This window comes from Larimichthys crocea, chromosome VI (genome assembly GCF_000972845.2).
Source record: "Larimichthys crocea isolate SSNF chromosome VI, L_crocea_2.0, whole genome shotgun sequence".
Taxonomy (NCBI): Eukaryota; Metazoa; Chordata; class Actinopteri; family Sciaenidae; genus Larimichthys; species Larimichthys crocea.
In genome coordinates, this window is record NC_040016.1 from 10,298,111 (window position 1) to 10,313,181 (window position 15,071).

Sequence of the window (15,071 nt, forward strand, 5' to 3'; positions counted from 1 at the left end):
CGTCGAGTACGCGCAAGCGCGTGGACGAGCTCCCCAAGACCAACCAGGAGCGAGGATCAGGCGCGTTCACGTCCACGGATCGAGGACGCAGCAGCTAAAAGCTAAACGGGCAGCAGTGCTACCAGGCCTCAGATTATTCACGGAGTCCACCGTCGTTCATTTTGTTCCAGGCGGACCTCCGACCGGCAGGGGATTAAGAAAAAAACGTGCGAGATCATATATATATATATATGTGTGTGGAGGGGGGAAGAATAGCGCAAGATGGTTCGGGAAACCAGACACCTTTGGGTGGGAAATTTACCCGAACACGTCCGAGAGGAGAAGATCGTGGAGCATTTTAAACGGTAGGTTACGCAAGAGGAAGCCCGCTGTTTGGCTCGTGAGAGCAGCGCGGGCTAAAGCCGCGAGCAGAGCAACCGTTAGCCTGCGACTGGTGCTAACGCGGCTAACGGCTAAGTTTATTATTTATTTTTAAGTTTTTAACGTGTGCTCACACTGCAGCACGACGGTATCCGTTAAGTCGAAATGTGGAGACTTAAGAAGCGCTTCAGTGTTTGTGTTTAAAATATTTGGCTTAACTTTTTTTTTTTTTTTTTTTTGCTAAGTGGCTAGGTCTGTTAGCCGCGGAGCTACACACCCCAACCGACCAACCAACCGACCATTTTGTGGGAAGTCAAGACGTTTTCATAATCCGTGCAAGCGGGCGGATGTTAGCCTCAAATAACATGATAAAACTTGGATTATTTCAGCCACACGGAGACGTCTGATACACAACAGTAGCCCTGTGTTTACCCGTGAGCATATTTATGTGTATAAAACCTGAAATAAACCGATCATTGATCCCCCCCCCCCTAAACGGGCTGATAATCAAACGTTAGCCAGTCGTTGAGCTGCTTGACGTCGCTATACTTAAAAAAAAAACTCCGACATACTCTCGATTTATGTCATTTAAACGTCAGGTTTTACTCTTGTTTACAAGCCAAAGAGATAACAACATAAACTTGTGTGCTCCCCCCGCGTTTAAAGACATGTATCATATGCTGTGCGAGTTTAAAGCTACTCGAGTAACTCATCCGTAACACAACAAACATGACATCCAGGCTCCTTTAACGAGAGCTGACGCTTCACCGCATTACTAATTAGTGGTTTGAGGTGGGACATATGATGCCTTTTTTATAGTTTATTTGCAGTCTAAGATAAATATAAGGACTTTGAAGTTGTAACACTACCAAACAATATTTGCATATTGTTTGCAGACACTGTTTTTTGTTCATTCCTGTGTGGTCAGCTAAAAGAAAACATCAGTGGGAACTTGCTTTGGTTTCTAATTTGAGGCCATTCTTATCATTACTAGTTTGCTTATAGTATCAGTGCCTCTCCTCTGGCACACACAGGGAAAAACAGCTGCCCTAACCCCTATTGTTGGCTGTTGTATATGTAATTTCCTCCTTTGTTTTCATTGTAATTCTCTCTCAGGTATGGGCGAGTGGAAAGTGTTAAAGTGCTGCGGAAGCGAGGGTCAGAGGGTGGTGTTGCAGCCTTTGTGGATTTTGTGGATATCAAAAGTGCGCAGAAGGCTCACAATGCTGTCAACAAGATGGGAGACAGGGACCTTCGGACTGACTACAATGAACCCGGGTCAGTGCCTAGTGCTGTTCGGGGCCTTGAAGACAGCTCCCCCTCGAGCAGTCGAGACGTTACAGGATTCTCTAGGGGAACAGTTGGTCCAGTGTTTGGTCCACCTGTGTCCCTTCACACCAGAGAGGGACGTTATGAACGGAGAATAGATGGGTAAGTGGACACGGCCTCCCCTTAAAATCCAGGGGTGTAAAAAAAAAAACCTAAACACATAGTGGGGGTTATTCGTGAGGGATATGTGCCTCAAGGGGGTTATACAAAGGTAATTAGGGATCGTTCCACTTTTCATCATAATTGACTCGCCTTTCCCATGGGATCTAAGTAAATTAACTACACATTATCATTTGGTAAGGTAACTATAATTCAAGGTTTGACATCTGGTTTGGATATTACATCTGTGAGGAATATCCTGGTGAGTTTTGGATTTATTACATTTTGTGGGAAACTACCTTGGGGAGCTTTTGGATATATTTTAAAACATTTTCCTCCTAAATATCGGATCTAACCTTGATTTTTACTTGGAATCGCTCGAAACTGGAAGTAACTCCCTATAATGAAGGAAGTAAATCCCTATTATGAAGGATGTACTTTTCTTTGAAGAATCTATTCAGGCAACATGTAATTACTCCAAGGATCTCCCATCTCGGGTTGTCAATTGTTTTTTCCTCTTGGCAACAGCTGATGGCTGGACTACTTTTACCATTTTTTTCCATTTGTGGGTACGGCCTTTGGATTAAAGTTTTTTTAACAAGCGGATGGAAGAACTTTATGTTTTTATATATCACAAGAGAGACAGAATTAGTGCGTATGTCTTAGGCTATTTTAGGATAAGATTAACTATACATAATAAACATGTTTTGTCCAAAATATGGAAGCTACATTAAGAAGACTTTGCAAGAACACAGAGGATCCCAAACAACCAACCAGCTATGTTTGTGGAGCTATTCTTGTTTTGGATTGATGGCCATGAAGACACACGAAGACCGCATAGTTGGGATGTATCCACCTGGATGTACGCGATACCGATACCCCATGTTGGATGTACTGACGCGGACCCTAGTATGGATAGGTGTAGCCGCCATGCGTTTGGATTACTCGAGAGTGGATGTAGCTGTGTGAGGCGTCAGTGAGGAGAAGAGCGCTCCGAGTATGTCACAGGGAGCGGAAGACAACTTTTTCAGAGTAACTTGAAACATTACTACAAAAGTCGAAGCCTTCCCATACGTACGTCTGATGAGATCCATGGATTGTGGAATTATGTCATTCCTATGAGCCTGTGAGGATTTTATGCGCTGTGATCATAGTGTCTGCGAGTCTACAAGCTTGATGGTGTGATGTCGGTGGAATACATTTTTTTACCTTTCTGTTTATTTAAGTGAAGTGAACTTTTTGGAACATACTACGTCCTCATACTGCAAGTCAAGACTGATCGAGCTGGATCTATTTTCTATTCGGGCATCAACTTACTCGTATAGTCAACCTGGAATGCGCTGAATTACCCTGAAGTTCATCATCTTTTTTTTTTTCTTTCCAATCCATATTTATTCACTAAGGTCTTATGTTCCTCTAGTTTTTTTTTTTTTTTTTTTTTTTTTAACCACATGTCCTGAAATCCATAAAGAGGTCCATTTCTGTGATTGTTTTGTTTTTCCCTTTTTCCATCCAGTGAAGAGAATTAAGTAGCCTAACTGGATTATACATCAACAATCTACTGGCCTGGTGCTCCACAGTATTTGAAGATAACGTGCAGTGCGATTCAAGAGAACCGTTTTTGCCTAATTAGATCAATTGATTTTTCCCCTTGGTTTTTCATTCGGGCTCTCACATTCTGACCACCTAGATTTTATTTGGATTAGTTTCGGTAACTTCTTTTCCAAAAGGTTGGTATTTCTCTGCCCTCTGCATATTTTCTTTCTCTAACCTTCCTTTAGTGCTTTGTCTAATATTAGGTTTTGCACTGCTTTTAGGGAAAATATTTATTTGAGAATAAAAAAAATATATATATACATACGATAAAATGCATATATTAAAAAAAATATATGCATTATTTATTTAAGTGCCTCTATTTTCCAGCATCACACAAGTACTACAAAGTATTATTTTTACATTGAATACGTTGATCTGAACACTGCATGGCATTTTAAATTTCCGTACCACGGAGCTCCTTGATAGGACACTTGTCCAGTTTAATATTTTAAAAATGTTTTTGATATTTTCTTTTTCATAATAGTTCATGAACAGTCAGCCTCTGAAAACAACTCCCCTGGACGTCTGGAGGAGCCAAATGTGCTCAGTGTCTTTGCAAATGAAAGTTATTGAAGACTACAATCAGCATTGCTGAATTATGTGTCTGTATGATTAGATCAACAAAATGAAACAAAGAAGATTCTAGTGACTTTCAAAGTCTGGGGCGGCTTTGTTTCATGTGACTGTTTATGAATTTACATTATAGAAACTTGTGCTTGTTAATTGTTTTGTTGCTCTCCGTAAATAAAATGTTGTAGCCTGCAGACAATATAGAGATCAGAGCAGCATCCATAGTATTTACAGACAGTGCCAGCATTTCACAGATTGACCCCATTATGTCACGCCTTGAAGAGTCAAATTATTAATCTTATGTGTTGTGAGGAATTTGGGTTTTGTGTTTAGAAGCATTGTTTAAGTACTTCTCTTGTGCCTAAAACCAGAACGAGAAACCCTCAAAATATGAAAATATCATGCAACTTTTGTCATAAAACTTAAAAACAAAAAAAGCAGTTCTCTCTCTTACTAAGCACTTACTTCGTCTTGATTGACAAACTGGACCCACATAGAAGAGACCAGTGTTTGTTTTTGATGGTAACAAATCAAAAATTGACAAATTAATTTTGCCAAGGCAAGAATGACAACCTCTCTACATTTAAAAATACTGGCACTGCTCTTTATACCAGTATTAGGCAATTTAAATTGATCCCAGATCTTATCTGGCCTGCTCTCAGCTGTGTTCTTGCAGCCATTTGGATTTTGACTATTGTGAATTTTTATGTAAAAATAGACTAACCATGAATCATAGTAATTTCTTCTCCCTCTCTACCTTGTTCTTATTTCACAGTAGCTCAGAAAGCCGTGAACGTGCATATGATCACAGCCCATATGGACACCATGAACGCAGTGGCACTTTCGACAGACAGCGTCACTACAACGCTGATTATTACAGAGATCGTTCTATGTTTGCTGCCGCTGGCCCAGGGAGCAGTGCTATTGGGGGAAGCTTTGAGGCGTCAGACCCACATTTTGACTCTAGAATTCGAGACCCCTTCACTCTTACTAATTCTACAAGACGTGACCTATACAGAGATGACCGAGGGCGACGTGTTGATAGAACCTACCATCACCGTCGGAGCCGATCATCTCATTCCTCACAGTCGAGGCACCCTTCCCCACAACGGACCACAGGACAAACCCCCAAAACTCCTCATTCCCCGAAAAGACCTCCTCTGTCCCCTGGGAGAGGCCCACGATCTCGATCCCGGAGCAGATCTTCAAGCTCTGATTCTGTCAGCAGCACCAGCAGCACGGGCAGCGGCAGGTGTGACATTTGTTTTATGATATTAACGCTTTATGTTTCATGTGGTTGTTATTGACTGGATGAATACATCGATGCACAAACCATCACTGGGTATACACAAATGCTTTATTGTCTCAGACTGACAAGTGACTAATTATTGTTCTGTGGTGTTCTGAAAACAGCGATTCAAACAGCAGCTCAAGTGATGGTTCTCGGGCGCGCTCTGTTCAGTCGTCAGCTACACATGCACCAGCTCAGTCTTCTATGGTGCTTGACTCTGATGAGCCACGCAGAAGCTTTGGGATAAAAGTACAAAACCTACCAGTGCGCTCCACAGGTGAGTTTCTACACAGCCTTTCAAAGACTTTAATGGTTGCTAGGTTAAATATCTTTTACATTCCCAGGCCTGATAAAATTGTTCCTGTCAATAATATATTTTACCAACCTCAAATGAATATACACACTATTATATATAATATATTTCAATCTTTTCAGTCCTATTTCATGTTCTGACAATGAAATGTATAGATGGTGCAATAAAGATGAAATTTATATTTAGCATTTAAAATTGTCATTCACCTTTGTTTATTTTTGTCTTGAGCTTAATTTTGTCTTCTTGGTTGCTTTATTACATTTATCAGAACCTATTTTATTTACTGTTATTTTGGTAGCTTTGATAGCTTTACCCAGAGGAAAAAAAACCTGTCCAGTTATCTGTTTTTGCCTCTTTTTGAGGATGGCATTTTGATTTTTTTTTTTTCCCTTCACAGACACAAGTTTAAAAGATGGACTTTTCCATGAATTCAAGAAACATGGGAAAGTGACCTCAGTGCAGATACATGGAGCATCAGAAGACCGCTATGGTTTGGTGTTCTTTAGACAGCAGGAGGATCAGGAGAAAGCCCTTACTGTCTCCAAAGGAAAACTGTTCTTTGGCATGCTTATTGAAGTCACTGCCTGGAATGGTCCCGGTAAGTCATGACAAATAAACAGTATAATGTATAACAGTATTGTGAAGAATACTTGATTTGATTATTTAAAAAATAATAATAGAGAATATGAGCTTGATATAGTAGTATGTCAGTAATAATGATAAACCTCTTCCTCTCCCAGAAACAGAGAGTGAAAATGAATTCAGGCCCTTGGATGGACGAATAGATGAGTTCCACCCAAAGGCCACAAGGACACTGTTTATAGGCAACCTTGAGAAGACCACCAGTTACCAACAGCTCCTTGACATTTTTCAACGCTTTGGAGAAATTGTGGTATGCTACAATTTGACTATATACTGCAAATTGGTACATGTTACATATGTTAAGGGATTCTCATTGATCTGATCTGATCTGATTCTGCCTTTTCTCCACCAGGACATTGACATCAAGAAAGTAAATGGAGTTCCCCAGTATGCCTTTGTGCAATATTCTGATATTGCAAGTGTCTGTAAAGCCATTAAGAAGATGGATGGAGAGTATCTGGGGAGCAACAGACTAAAGGTAGTGAACAAAAACAATAATAACATTTCTGATCTGTATAGGTTGTCAGTTTAATGTCTTTCTGTTTTTATATAACACGTATGTTTTTCTATTTCTCCTTGAAGCTTGGGTTTGGGAAAAGTATGCCCACAACATGTGTTTGGCTAGATGGTCTGGCAACCAGTATTACAGAGCAATACCTCACTCGGCATTTCTGCCGCTATGGACATGTAGTTAAGGTAAGGTGTTATAGTTTCTCTTGCTTACACAGCTTTAGACTCTACTACTGTGTAGTTTTCAGAACTCTAATTATATCTTTTTGTCCTGTTTAAGGTTGTTTTTGATAGATTGAAAGGGATGGCCCTCATCTTGTACAACAACACAGATTTTGCTCAGGCAGCTGTAAGGGAGACCAAAGGTTGGAAGATTGGTGGCAATAAAATAAAGGTAAACAATGTCAGTTATTGGTATGATTTTCATGTATGTATGTATTTATGTCTTTTAACAACTTTATTTTTTCAAATTTATTTGTGAAAGGTGGATTTTGCAAGTCAAGAGAGTCAGATGGCATTCTACCGATCTATGCAGGCATCTGGTCAAGACATTAGAGACTTCTATGAAATTCCTCCTGAACGACGGTAAATTGCCCATATTTTGAATTGCATGCAATTGATAATGTCTACAGCTAAGTATATATTTTTTTAAATGTAACAGGTTAAAATAACAGTATTTATAAGGTGGCTGGTTTGAACCATGCTTTGAATTCATTGCTTTTCTCTTCCCATTCTCTCTCTTCACTCTACAGAGAGGAACGCAGACCTCCATACCATGAATTTACAGCAGAAAGGGCTTACTACGAGAATATACGAACCCCTGGTCTCTATCCAGAGGATGCTCGAAGAGACTACGCTGCTCGCAGCAGAGAGCGTTTTCCTGAACTGGAACACTATCAGGGGGATCACTTTGACCCACGTTATCATGAAGACCCAAGAGACTACAGGGACTATAGAGACCCCTTTGAGCAAGACATCCGAAAATACACATATATTCAAAGGGAGAGAGAAAGAGAGCGGGAGCGGTTTGAGGCTGACCGCAGCAGGTGGAGCCCTTCACATCCAAGGCGACCTGTTACTCCTACAGTATCGCCTTCACCATCTGAGCGTGCTCCCAGAGATTCAGAACGACGGGTTTACAGCCAGTCCTCTGAGCGAAGTGGTAGTGTAAGCTCAATGTCACCACCACACTTTGACAAATCTGAAAAGACCCTGCTTGAACATGCCTCGAAGAGTGACAAGAGTGAAAAGACCAGTCAACCGGATCGTGTTGCAGGTGCTGAGAAAACCAAACGTGCAAAACGAAAAGAGAAAGGTGACAAAGACAAAGCTGAGAAGATTAAATCAAGAAAAGCAAAGGGGCAATCCCCATCCAACCCAATACCTGAATCAGAGCTTGAGACTGGTTTTGATGGTGCGTCCGGAAGAGGAAGGGGATCAGATCAAGATGCTCATGAAAGGCAGAAATCTAAGGGGGACAGTGACTCTCTTACAGGAAATCAATTGTCAAGTGCTCATCATGACTCCGTAAAAAGTGAAAGGTCTGAAATGAGTAAAAGTGAGAATTCAGACTTGGATGGAAAAAATCGACTCAAGAAACATCTAAAGTCTGATCCTGGAAATGATGGGAAAGATTCCTCCATCGATTCAGATTGCCATGCTGCGAAAAAAAGGCGCTTTGCTGATTCCGGTGGAAGGAATATTCGTCAGAAGAGAAGCAGGCATGAAGAAGAGGACGGTATTCAATCCGCTGATTTTGGTGCCAGTGCCTCGTTTTTGAAAGAGTCAGATACTGAAAAACACAAAGACTCACAACGAAGAGATTCAAGACTTAAACCTGACAAAAGTGGCACTCAGAAGGAGGGTCAAGAGGACCTTAGAGGACAAAGAGAGAAATCAGAGGGATCTTTAGACCCACTGGAGTCAAAACGACATCCAGGGCACACTTCATCCAGAAGGTTTTCACATGAGGGAATTACAGACCAAAGCAGCATCAGAGATCAAGAACACCATGCTTCTTTCAAATTTGGTACTCAGAATGCTGACACAGACAAAAGTGCTAAGAACAAGGAGGACCATGTTGACATTGACCTCTCTCAAAGTTACCGCAAGCAAATGGAACAAAATAGACGGTTGCACCAACAGCAACAGCAGCGCGAGTCTGACAAACCAGACAAACCTGGAAGTCCCCAAGAAAGTGAAACAGAGGACTTGGAACATCGCAGTCTTGTGCATGAGGTTGGTAAACCACCTGAGGATGTCACAGATAATTTCCCATCTCACAAACTAAAGAAACTAGACCAATTTGACACTGACTCCGGGATTAAGAAGGAGCGTGTCTACAGGAGCTTCAGACAAAAAAGTGAAGATCCTGACTGGAATAGCAGTGCCTCTCCGGGACATCAGCACTTCTCTCACCATGCAGATGTGGACTTTGTGGATCCTTCTCAGAAAGAGTTAAGTAGAAATGAGGAAAAAATTCACCCTGATCTGGAGCTATTAGTCAAAAGGACGCATAACACACAGGTAAACAAGCCAAACACTCCTTTACTTAGTGTGGAAGAAGAGCAACAAAAGAGATGGGAGAGCAGAGTTAAACAAGACTTGTTACCCGACCTGAACTTTTCTAGAAGTCTTAGCAAAAACATTCACAATCGCAAGCGTTTGGAATATGGTATTTGGCATGACTTGGAGCCTGGGGAAGTACGATCTGATCCTGAGGAGGAAAGAGATCCCAAACCACACTCTCCTGTGCCCTCAACATCTATGCCTTTTTCAGAGAGGCCAAGAGTTGACAGGTTTTCAGACCCCAAACTAGCCCATCTTGAAAGGAACAAATTCTGCTCCTATGCACTTGACCAGACCATCACACCTGATACAAAGGCTCTGCTTGAACGTGCAAAATCTCTCTCATCTTCCAGAGAAGATAACTGGTCATTTTTAGATTATGATTCTCAATTTGCAAGTTTGCGCAACAGAAAGGATACTGAGAAGGTAGAATCTGCACCAAGACCTACACCCTCCTGGTACATGAAAAAGAAAAAGATTCGCATTGGATCTGAAGACAAACTTGATGACAGGAAGGAGGAGCCTAAGCCGGAGGAACAAGAACGCAGGGAACTATTTGCTTCCCGCTTCCTTCACAGCCCCGTCTTTGAGCTGGATTCCAGACGACTTCAACACTTGGAACGCAAACATGAAGAACCTGAGCATACACAAAACCAGCAGTCTGGTCAACAAGGCACAGTGGATGGTGAACTTGACTCAGGGCCAGTTGTTCTTTTCCAGAGTCGTTTTTTGGAACTTACACGACAACAACAACAGAAGAATAAAACCCAACAGCTGCAAGAGGTGAAAGGAGACGCCATGCTCGTGGATGAGAATAAAGTGGAAAAATCACCTGCTCAAGAGCAACAAGCTTTGCAAACAACAGAATCTGTCACAGAACCAGAAATTAAACCCATCAGTCCTGCTGAAGACCCGATTTCTGAACCGCGACTTACACCTACTGCCGTTGCACAATCTGTTGTCAAAAATCTGCCTCCACCAGAAGAGAAATGTGTTGCCTTAAATCCTGCCCCTGATCCATACTCCACTGTGTCTTTCATAAAGGAAGAGGTAAAAGAAGAGGCAAAAGAAAATGAACCTGTTGTGCCCGTCCACCACCCACCAACTGAGGCGTCATCTGATTCTGAAACTGCAACCTTAGCAGCAGCGGAACAGAGTTACTTAGTAGATGGATGTAAACTTTCTCCATCTGAGGGGAAATTGGATATTGATATGGAAGATGTAAAACCACCCTCTTCAGAAAAACCACGTCTCAGAGATTCTCAGGAGTTTGTTAGCAGTTCAGAAGCAGAGCTGGATCCTGAGACCACACAACAAGAAGTGCCTGATGCCACTAGTCCCATGCCACCAAGTCTGACAGAAGAAGTCGATATAGTCAAGAAAGAGACTTATTCCACTAGCAAAGCAGTAGCAGAGCCTGAGGAAGTGAAGAAACTTCAAATTAGTAAAGTGTCTATTGATAATGACACAAGTAATGAGCCAACCTCACCCCAGAAAGAGCATAAAACAAAAGAAATAAAAAATAAAAAGTGCAAACAGTCTCCTGCACAAGTAGCTCCAGTTCCTGTCTTGTCTACCTCTGGTTCTGAGAAACAAGCAACACGCAAAAGTGAACGCATTGACAAAGAGAAGCTGAAACGTGGATCATCACCAAGAGCTGAAGCAAGGTCTACAGGCAAATCTCCTATCCATGGATCAGATCCTGATATGTTGGAGCAGAGCATATCATTAGGCAGAGCAAGACGAAGAAATGTTAAATCTGTGTATGCTACCGTGGTTGAAGATGATGTGCCAGTTCGTTATGGAAAGGAAACAACAGAGTCACCACGTTCGGCACGAAAGCGAGCTACAGACAAAGATGCAACACAACAAAATACTGAACAGGATCCACCTGCTCCAACCCCTCCAAATAAACGGGGCCGTCCTCCTAAGAATCGCAAACAAGGTGAGGAGAGTTTAGCAGTTAAAGTAGAAAAATCAAAAATGGACAATAAAGACACAGATTCAAATGAATCAGAAAGTGGTGAACGAATTCCAAGAGTGTCAAAAGGGAAAACATCCCCTCATAGCGCAAAGAGTTCATTGAATCAAATGTCTACAGTACCAGGATCTGGATCAACAAGGAAGGGAGAGAAAACTGAGGTGGCTGAGGATGATGACCAAGAAATGGATTTCACAGATGAAGACTCCTTGGCTTTGCAAGATACATCAAGTTCATGTAAAGAAGATCTGTTAATAAAAGTTGACCAAAAGAAAGAGGATAAAGGCAAACAAGGAAGAGAACTGGACAGAGATAAAGATGTATTCCATGAAAAAGCTTGTGAGGGCAAATCAAATGGGCAAGAGACAGATTCCTCAGTGTCGGAAGAGAAACCCACCTCAGAAAAAGACAGGATTGGTAGAGGAAAAACCAAGTTGACCAGAACTCCAAAGTCTCCTGTCCTCAAGAACCTTAAAATCAGACTAAATGTCGCAGAGGTGAAGGATCTTCTTCAGTTAGGGGATGATGAACTTGGAAATCAAGAGGATTCTTCAAAAAAGTTGGGACCTGGTGAGCACAGTGATCATGTTTCAAAATCCACTAATGCTAACAGAGGAGGCTCTGTCAATGAAGAAAAGGAAAATGCCGCTTCGGAAAAAAAGGATCTCTTGGAAACACCAAAAAACTTAATTTCACAGGAGCTGGAATTGGAGCAGGCTGTGGAGAATATCGCTAAACTCACTGATCCAGCTTTTCCAACAGAACCACCGACGCCTCCTGTCCCGCCAGCAGAAGTCAAAAGTGACCCAGAGGAGGAAAAACCTTCCAATCCTGCTAGTGAGACAGAACTCATGGCTGCTATTGACTCAATAACTGCTGATCCAACTGTGTCCTTAACCCAAGCGCCTCCACCAAGTGCTGATGTGGGTTCAGAACCTGAGATGCAAGACTTCATTCAGCCTGCCAAGGAAGAGGAACCTGAAACAAATACACCTGCTCTACAGGAGGAGCCTGTCTTTCCAACCACACCTAAAAAGGGCACCAACAAGGGAAGACCTAAGCGTTCAAAAAACCAAAAGCAAGCAAAAAAAGATTTGAAGGAAGGACACTCAGTAAGTGAGGAATCTGCAACAACTTTAACAGATGCCACAACTTCCAGTGTAAAGATTGTTCCTGAATCAACTCCATCAGCAGCAACTGCTGCAGTTATTACTCCTACTACTTGGAAGTCAGAACCTGAGCCTTCAGCTGTCAAGACTACAGATATAAATGCAGAGTCAGAGTCACCTCCTGAAGAACACACTCAACATCTGAAATCTGTCAACCCCAGATCTAAAAGTCCAATATGCCCAAAGCCTCAACAGGCACCATCTGAATGCATCTCTCCTTCCATGTCTCCACTAGCTAGCAGGCCAAGTATCAGACCCATTCAACCGACCCATCAATCAACAATTAGAATTCCTGTTTCTCCACCAGATTGGCGCCACCAGTCTAAAGATACAGGAGTCTCCTCTTCACCTGTCATGCCGTTGGCATCTAAGGAAAACCAGCCTTTACCCTCAGACTCTGAAAACATGGATATTGATCTTGGCACAAGTGACTTGAGACAGATTCTAATGAAACACAAAAACATGCCACTGCCAGGCAGTAGCTCTATCCCTAGTAATCTGCTCACCCTACGAGATCAGAACCCCACTGAAAGTAATACCCCATCAGCTGTTGTGCCAAATAAGTCACCACTACCTGATGGTAGAATGCCCACTCATCAAGCATCATCTATTGTTCGATCTCCAGCCTCACTACCATCTCCTGAGACAAAGTCTGTGATCTCTGTTATTGCATCCACTGCAACCTCTGTTATCAGTCGTGTTTGCAACCCTCCTGAGCCTGAAGACAAAGTAAACATGAACATTGCAAATCCTTGTGTGGACATGGCTCTGCCAAAACCAACCTATAGGCCCAACAAAGATGATAGTGGAACATACCATGGGCCGTCTGTTGGTGATGAGGTGGGAAGTGCTGCACGCTTTATTGTTGAGAGCCCCACACTTGGCACAGGATCTTGCCCAGGTCTGAGAGTAAATACATCTGAAGGAGTGGTAGTATTGAGCCACTCGGGCCAGAAAACTGAGGGACGACAGAGGATCAGTGCAAAAATAAGTCAAATCCCACAAGCAACAGCAGGTGACATGGAATCTCAGCAGTTGGTGTCCATGCCCCAGATAAAGGAAATGTATGGCCATTCTCATTCAGGACTTCAAAAGGGGCCTTCATCACAGACAGATCATGGACATCCTGGTAAAATGCAATCAACTTTGTCTTCTATTAAACAAGAAAGCACTGGTTTGGAAAAGATGGAATCTGCTTACCAATCTGGACCTCAAGGAGTAGTGAAGCGTCTTGCACAGGGTAACCAGCAAGTAATGAGTTATCATCAAGAGTACATGCCAATGAAACATCAAAAGAAAATAGAAAATGATTCTCACAGTACAGATGGAGCTAAACCACCTTGGACGTCAGCTATAAGTCCTGCTATAAGCCCCCATTTGCCCTCTCCACCTGGCAACCATGTAGGATTTGTTACAGCGGCTGCTGACAGAGCTCCCTCACACATCAGTGGGGTTAAACAGGAACCACGTTCCCCTCGCAAGTCAGGTCATCCACACTCTCCATTTACTAAAGTGTCATCCCCCATCGGCTCCTCATCACCCAAGGGCATACCAGTGATGTTGTCCACTGGCATTCCTGCCATGCAACAGTTTATTCCTGGTGTACACCATCCAGAACAGTCGGTTATCATGCCACCTCACAGTGTGCCTGGAGGCTTGGGACGGATGTCTCCTCACCGTGTTACCCAATCAATTCCAGTGGGTCATCTTGTCCAAGATGTTCGGGTCAATACTCCCCCTCTCTCTGTGATGAGCTATGGGATGCATAGTGAGTCTCATTCCTCTCCCTGGTCTGGTCCCATGCAACCACGACCCACATCACCTCAGGCTGTTGGCAGAGACAAGGTTCTCAAGGTAAACCCCAGTTTAAGGGGTCATGAGGGGGAACAGGAAGAACCCAGACGCTTCCAGCAAGCTCCAGGAAGACAATCTGCCACCCAGCTAAAACCGGAGACTATACAGTCAGATCCCCGTGGGCCGTTGCGGGGTAGTGTCCAGTTAGAAACGTACATGGCACAAAGAGATATGCGTGTGCTCTTGCATCAACAGGGAGAGCGTTTGGCCACAGACCCTCATTCTGGACACATTCAAGAGACTCCCCCCTCTTCAGCACCTTCCAGCCTACCCATGTCCTTGTCTCCAAGAGCACATGTTTTGCCTAAAGGTGTGTCCGAGAAGGATATAACAAAGCCGCTGGAAGCAAAGAGGCCACACTCTCCTATTTCTAAAGATGGAATGATGGGGATCCGACAATCTGTGCAAGCAATGGCCTCTCCGCAGAGAGTTCAGCTAATAACACCAGGACCAAGTGGCTCATTCTCAGAGTATTCAGGCATGTACTCAAACCCAAGGAGTATCCATTCTCAAATACCAGAGACATCGCCTGTTGGACTTAACCAGCCACCGCTGAGTGTCACACCAACCATGGTGAGTTCACTGCATTACCATTCTTGTTCATTAGGTAGCCTATACTTGGCTTAAACCAGTGCAGTCTAATACAACAGTCCTGCAATAAATCCAACCTTCATGAAGGTTATTATGTTCAGTTTTTATTTAAAGAGAGGTGTTTAGAGGTGTATTTAGCTTCATTTTCAAAGCTGTTGTTAAATTGGTCCCACTAAACTCAGAGGGTTTTCTAATCAG

The 15,071-nt window shown here is 42.8% G+C and overlaps 1 protein-coding gene across 4 annotated transcripts in view; it reads left to right on the forward strand.

Moving 5' to 3' along the window:
* si:ch1073-335m2.2 (msx2-interacting protein) overlaps positions 1 to 15,071 on the forward strand; it is a 16,980-nt gene continuing 1,909 nt past the window's right edge. Inside the window, exons 1-11 of one of the 4 annotated variants that reach the window (XM_010748719.3) lie at positions 1 to 344; positions 1,477 to 1,791; positions 4,730 to 5,206; positions 5,368 to 5,522; positions 5,956 to 6,156; positions 6,299 to 6,450; positions 6,553 to 6,678; positions 6,783 to 6,896; positions 6,991 to 7,104; positions 7,195 to 7,295; positions 7,463 to 14,855. In XM_010748719.3, the coding sequence (XP_010747021.2) occupies positions 262 to 344; positions 1,477 to 1,791; positions 4,730 to 5,206; positions 5,368 to 5,522; positions 5,956 to 6,156; positions 6,299 to 6,450; positions 6,553 to 6,678; positions 6,783 to 6,896; positions 6,991 to 7,104; positions 7,195 to 7,295; positions 7,463 to 14,855 (9,231 nt within the window). In that variant the 5' untranslated portion in view covers positions 1 to 261. Of the gene's footprint in view, positions 345 to 1,476; positions 1,792 to 3,217; positions 3,519 to 4,729; positions 5,207 to 5,367; positions 5,523 to 5,955; positions 6,157 to 6,298; positions 6,451 to 6,552; positions 6,679 to 6,782; positions 6,897 to 6,990; positions 7,105 to 7,194; positions 7,296 to 7,462; positions 14,856 to 15,071 lie in introns of those variants that run through there. The other 3 variants (XM_019268135.2, XM_019268136.2, XM_019268137.2) reach the window with 3 other exon arrangements.